This window comes from Geospiza fortis, unplaced genomic scaffold, assembly GCF_000277835.1.
Source record: "Geospiza fortis unplaced genomic scaffold, GeoFor_1.0 scaffold10, whole genome shotgun sequence".
Lineage (NCBI taxonomy): Eukaryota > Metazoa > Chordata > Aves > Passeriformes > Thraupidae > Geospiza > Geospiza fortis.
The window spans coordinates 7,001,126-7,007,732 of NW_005054326.1; the positions used below are offsets into that span (position 1 = coordinate 7,001,126).

The 6,607-nt window shown below is 39.2% G+C and overlaps 1 protein-coding gene across 1 annotated transcript; it reads left to right on the forward strand.

Annotated features, from left to right (window-relative positions):
- The first annotated feature begins 2,804 nt into the window (after nucleotides 1–2,804).
- Nucleotides 2,805–5,918, forward strand: LOC102042459 (short transmembrane mitochondrial protein 1-like). Its single transcript, XM_014307029.2, has 3 exons — nucleotides 2,805–2,816; nucleotides 2,930–2,983; nucleotides 5,459–5,918. Exons 1-3 carry the CDS (start codon nucleotides 2,805–2,807, stop codon nucleotides 5,537–5,539), a joined length of 147 nt encoding a protein of 48 aa, XP_014162504.1. The 3' UTR covers nucleotides 5,540–5,918.
- The last annotated feature ends 689 nt before the right edge of the window (nucleotides 5,919–6,607 follow it).

Sequence of the window (6,607 nt, forward strand, 5' to 3'; positions counted from 1 at the left end):
GGCCCCGTGTCCGGCCACCCTGGGGCCCCGTGTTTGGCCACAGCACGGCCCTGTGTCCGGCCACCCCGCGGCCCCTGTCACTGGGGCGGCTGCGCCCGGCGTTGGCTCCCCGGCAGCGCCCCATCCTTGGGCGGCTTCCCTTCTCCCTCTCCTTCTCCCGCTCCTCCCCACGCTTTTCTCGCAGAACGGTGCTTTAAAGCTGTTCTGAAAATGGAGTTCCGCGGCTTGTTTTTCCTCCAAGCCGTGCTCTTAATTTGCCTTGGAGATTCTGCTTGCTCACGGTGATGCTCCCCTTGCTGCTCAAATTTCTTTGTGTAAGCATAAATGCCTCTCTCCTTTATAGTGAGAGCAGCCCATGCCATTTTGTACACACTTAAAAGTGTACCGCTGCAGATGTGGGTTTTTATACATGGAAATTAAAGCAAGGGATCGCGTTTCATTACTGCCCCGAAGAACAGCAAAATTATTAGACTAAATATTAGACTTCATCTTGTGTTGGGGTTTGATAATGCAGCTGACCAGTGAGTTTCATAGCAGGTGTTGATACAGAGCAAAAAATGATGGCTTGTTGTAAATTGGGATAGTCTTGCCTGTTTTTATATGATAAATAAATGAATGAGGGGTATTTCTCATCCCAGCTTCATAATAAGAAGTATGAAGCCTCAGTCATTTCTGTAGCTGTTTATAATCCCATCCGCACCCCAATGGAGCCTAACCTTCAGTAAGGCTAAATATGGTTAGCCTCTCTCAAAGTTTCTGTGCTTATCAGCTGTACTGCTTTCTTCTAATGGGGATTTTTTTTGTTTTGGGGTTTTTTTTTGTTTTGTTTTGTTTTGTTTTTTTTGCTAGGAGAAAATACTTTATAATTACAACTTCTCATTAGTGCCTGACCGTTAGACAAAAGATATACTAATTCTGGGTTTCTTCCCTGCTTGGGTGTAGATTGGATGTTTGACTCTTGCTCTCCCTGGTTAGGGCTGTAGCAGAGAGATAAAGGAATAATCTCACAAACCTTGTGTTTTTGCAGTCCAGAGTTAAGCTTTAAATAAGCCATTTGTTTACAAAGCAGCTTGAAATGCTGGGTGGAAATTGGAAGACCCTGAACCCTCATCAGTCCTGTTGCTTTTAGTGAATATGCACATTTTCATTGGCTATATGTTTTGCTTTGCACATAATTGAAGTTTTAAGTAGTGATTCTTTTTTTCCCCACTGCTGGAATTGTCAGCTCTAAAAATAAATGTAACTGGATGGATGCAGTGCTGCACTTTCCAATAAAGGAGTACACTTCAAGGGAGTACTAATCTCAGTACTATCTCTACTGAGTAAGGGTTATCTCACAACAGAATATGACATACATTGAAGAGGTTCTAGGGTAAAAGCCTAGAACACTGCTAATAAACAAGGATCTGGTTTGTGCTTCCAGGTGGCTTCCCAGACTGTGCTAAAGATACAGGAAATTCTCCTCTTCTAGAGTGATACTCTGAATTAAGAGAAATCACAGGTCTGGTTTTCATCAGTGCATTATTTGTTAGCATCTCCCACAGTACCTACTTAGCTGGTAATTGAAACTACAAGAGCATTGATAACCAGGACAATACACACAAGAATAATTCTTCTTAAATTGTTAAAGCTAAGTTTAAAAAAGGAATTCTAGGAATATAAGGAATAAGACCAAAAATGAGTTTAAGAAAATACTGAAGTAATTTGCAGCCAGAGTTCATTTGACAGCTCTCAGCCAATTTTAGTTTTCTATAGATAGATTTTCACCAGTGCTACTTATGGAATGTGGATCACAGAAAAGATGAGCAGTGCTGCTTTGGGCTTGGAAAAGATGTCTGGTCAGTAAGTGCTGGCAGACTTGTTTTGTGGACTGTGGTTTTATTTTTCTTAAAGTAGTCTTATTTTGACAGCAGTGACCATGAACAATAACAATTTTTTTAAATAGAACTGTCCTCAGCTGTTACAAAGAGTGATTTGTCTACTAAGAATGAAGAAAAGCACAATATTAGTGGTGTCCCCTTTCAAAATAGTTAAATGAGCTTTCATGGTATAGGGCAGATTTATTTTGAAGTGTAACAACAAAAATAAAATGTAGGATACTGAGCAGTTGCTGAATGAAAATCTCATCACCTGCCTTTGGAGAGAGGAACTTTTTTCACTCTAGAAGTGTTCTTATGCTTGAGGATTTTCCTCAGCTGGCAGGCAGGGTCTGGGCCAGAAAGTGCGCTTGTGTTTTACTCTTGCTCTGCTTCCAGAGTGCATTTTTATGGACACCCTTCATCAACTATAAGTTTGCACAGTTATCAGAAGAGGTTGTGCCCAGCTTCTAGCCAACTGAACTGCCTTGGAGGAGCCCCTAGATCAGAGTGGATTTGGCTGAGAACTGATGCCTTGGGGTCAGAAGGGTTTATCTGGAACATGCCCAGCTGTTGCTGCAGAAGAGAAGAAGCAGGTTTACATCAGTTTACATTCATGTTGTGAAGTTTTGGGTTTTTTTTACTTCATACTAAGACATGTATGTCCCTTTCCAACACTGAGCACTGTTCCAGTGGTGTGTTGCTTTAGGCTTTCCCATCATGGACCAAGAGCTCTGTGATGTGTAGGTCCCTGCTGCTGTCTCCCCCATTTTTCTAGGAGTTACTGCCTTTGTGGGTGTGTAGAGAACCTTACAAGGATGAACACAGCCTGATCCAAATAGTCTTGGGGATGTGGATTGAATAACAAAACTGTGTGGTATTTTGGAAATGATGGCAAGGTGTTTCTGGTGAGGAAGATGGGGAAAATTGCACCTCTCTGGATGAAAGATGAGAAATTACGTAGGAGTGGAGTTGAAACTCATTAAATAACTTGCGATATCCCTTTTTCTTTATTTTAGCCAATAAGCTTTTGATGCAAGGATGTTAACTCTTCTCCCTTTCTTCCTTTTTAGCTTGGTTTTACTCTTGGCAACGTGGTTGGGATGTATCTGGCTCAGAACTATGATGTGAGTATCTTGCTGTTCTCAGAGGTAAACCTGTCCTGAACTGAAAATAAATGACTGTTTTCCCTCAATTAGAATCGAACCAGTCTTTATTTTGATAGTTTATATTATTTGAACAGAATGCAGATCATGCTTATGTGAGTTACAGGAGAACTGAGACTTCTTCAGGAAGAATTACCTCACTGAAAGAGTGGTCAGCCATTGGAACAGGCTGCACAGGGAAGTGATGGAGTCACCATCCCTGGAGGTGTTCAAGGAATGACTGGACATGGACTTAATGCTCTGGTCTAGTTAACAAAGTGCTGATTGTTCAAAGGTTGGACTCTGTGATCTTGTAGGACTTTTCCAATATTAATTGGAAAAAAAAAGAAAAAGTGTAACCAAAACATTGTCTGTGGTAGTGTTGTGCTTAAAGCCTAAATTTCTGTTCAGTCCTAGAGCCCAGCTTTCTACAGGCAAAGACAGGAGAAACAGAAAAGGTTTATCAATTGCTCATGGATTCTACCAGCACAAAATAATGGTTTCCTGTCTCAGCCTGTCTTCCTACAGTGTTCTTCACTCAGTAGAACTGTTAATAAAAATCCTCAAAGCCTGTGAAATGTCTTTCTTCTGGATCTATAATGGAAATAAGTTTTGCCAGCTTTTTTTGTAAATGTGATACTTTCTCCTACTTCAAAAAGTGTATTGACCTGCAACTTTTATTTCCTTCTTTTCTCACAGTGAGAAAAGAAAGAGATCTTTCTTTTTTCAGTTCTCAGTTAACAGTTTTCAATGTGAGAGGGCAGAGGAAAAAGATTTCAAGCTGAGCCTTCAAAACATGCTTTTACTTTCTGCCTAGTCAGCAGAGTCCCTTGTAAGAGCAGTGCCACTTTACTTACTGGCTAGAGGAGTTAATAACATTAACATATAAAACTTTTTAAATTCTTAGGCAATCTGTACTAGCCTTAATAAAAAAAACAAACAAAGTTTTTGAGGCTTTGGTGGAATTTATGTTTTGCTTTCCTGTCATCTTCAGTATTGAAGTAATCCTGCTTAAGAAAAAAATCTTTTATTTTGCTTTGTTTATGCACAAACTTTGGTGATTTTTCCTGTCAGTCAGTCCCGTAAAAGAACTAATGAAAGGCTGGTGTTTCTGTCCAATACCTGTTTTACAGTGTTACAAAAATGTAGTCATAAGAATATATTTGGATGTATCAATATGTATCACAAGCATTGAATGGTGCTTTTCTGGCAGCACTGATAAAGTATTGCCACAAGAGGGGGACTCAGGCTTTTGATTTGCTGGAAGAAGTTCCCTGGAAATGCAGGATGAACATGGAAATTTTACTGCTGGTGTTGAAGATGATTGGTTTGAGGTGACATTTAATATAAGCTTGTCATAATGAGATCCTAATTCTGCAGCTGTACACACAATGTGCTTAGTAATAAGTACATGGAGGGTTCTGCTGACAGTGGTGGAGTTCTCTTGGTCTAGTTTAAATGTCAGGCATGTTACAGGCTGGGCTCTTAATTTCATTTGTTCAAACAGAGCTTCATTCTGAAAAGGAAGGTGAGAGGAACTTATTACCAGTTCTGTGAGCCTCAGACCATTCAATAAGAGAACTGCATTCTGTTTGGATTAACTTCTGCTCTGTGGTCAGGTTACATATGAAGTAAAAACCCAGGATATTTTTTTTCACAGCTAAGAGTGGAAAATTTGCTTTAATTTTGTTTTAATCATACATTATTTTGTAAAATCATACATTATCACTTCCCAGTTTTAGCTAGTCATAATTTCTTCTTTGCTATTAAGAGCTTCAGCTTATTTTCCCTTTCAAGTGATCAACATTTACTGTTGGATTATTTCATCAAAATTATTTTATTTATAAGAGAAAGCTGAAGATTTGGGGCTCACAAGCAGTAAATTGAATTTTCATTCAAGTGTGAAACTGCAAAAGGGTGCCAATTTGCAATACCGTAGGATTCCCCAGTGAGGAATTTCGTTTCCCACAAGATGAACCAGAAGAAATATTTTTTAATAAATTTCTTGAGAATATATTTGATGTTCTTGAACATCTCTTTTCTCTTGGGATATGACCAGTATAGTGCAATCCAATTTCCCCTTCAAAATCAGTGTTTTAGTCTGCTTATTCTTGGCAGTTTGTCTTCTTTCAGTCAGGAAGCCAGACTGGTCATGCTAAATTTCCTGTAAGGTGATCCTTCTTCCTTCTTCCTGTTCCCATCACCACTGACTTATAGCCTTAATAATCTAAGTATTTCCTGAAGCCTCGTGTGAGGTGCTCTCATCTGCTGTTTGCCTGATACTGCTTAGATTTAATCTCTGTGCAGGGTGACAGATACTGGAAATATCTTTTAAAAACCAGTTTGAACTTTATGGAATTTCTTGCTGTGTGTATGGTATTGTCTTTCCTGATGAAACTCACGTAGCCACAGATTTTTGGTAGTGTGGGGTTTGATTGTTTTGTTTTCTCTTTAAAGATTCCTAACATTGCAAAGAAGCTGGAAGATTTTAAGAAGGATGTGGAAGCCAAAAAGAAACCTCCTAATGACAAGTCCTGAAAGAGAAATGTTCCCCAGGTCAACTCTGTGTGTGCAGCAAGGATGCAATTGACCTTTCAGGCAGCAAAGGTCAAGTAGAGGGTTGGCATGGGAGGTTGCTCCACTCTTAGTCTCCTAGAACTGGAATATCCTTTTGAAAGGGTGGCTGTGAACTTTTCCTGGGACTGATTTTCAAGGGTTTCAGAATTTGGATTTGCAACTGATGCGTGACTGGATAATATCATTTGTATTTTTCAGTATTTCTTTTCCTAGTATTTTGTAACTTGTTTTTACCTGATCCAACTGGAGTGCTTTTGGTCCTGTTACAATTGTAACCTCACACTTGTAATACCCTAGCTCTTAGAACAGCACAAAAGAAATTAAATGCATCAAGAAGTAACTTTCAGAGTTTCTTGTCATTTGTTGTGAGCTGTGGTACTTCACTGTCCTTAAGCCACACACACAAGCAAAGCAAAAAAAAAGCAGCCATTAAAACCCCTGGTGTGTGAGAAAACACACATCCATTGTAGAACTCTTGTCTTTTGCTTGAAACCATAATTCTGCAAAAATCCTGTTGTAAATTCTGAAAAAAAAGTTGCAATGATTTGAATAGATGTCAATTTTATTAATTCAAGAATCTCTCAAGTAATTTTTTTCCCTTAAAATGACAGAAGTCTATCAACTCTGTAGCATGGCTTAAATGACAAGAGTGCCATTGACAGTTTTTTGCAGGACATGAAGAACACAGAAAAGTGCCAGGAAGATATTCTTGCTCTTATTGAGAATGCCTGGTGATGAGGTGCTACAGACAAGCACAGAGAATGACCTCCATTTGTTGAGGCTCTAGATTAAAGCATACCTAGAGTGCTTCTCTGTGACAGTGGTCACAAGGGTTCTTGGATGAGGGAAGAGACGAGAATGTTGACTCCATGTTTAGAAGGCTTGATTTATTATTTTATGATATATTACATTATGACTATACTAAAAAGAAATAGAAGGAAAGGTTTCCTCAGAAGCTAGCTAAGCTAAGAACAGAAAAGAAAGAATGATAACAAAAGCAGCTCTCTCGGACTCTGTCCGAGATAGCTC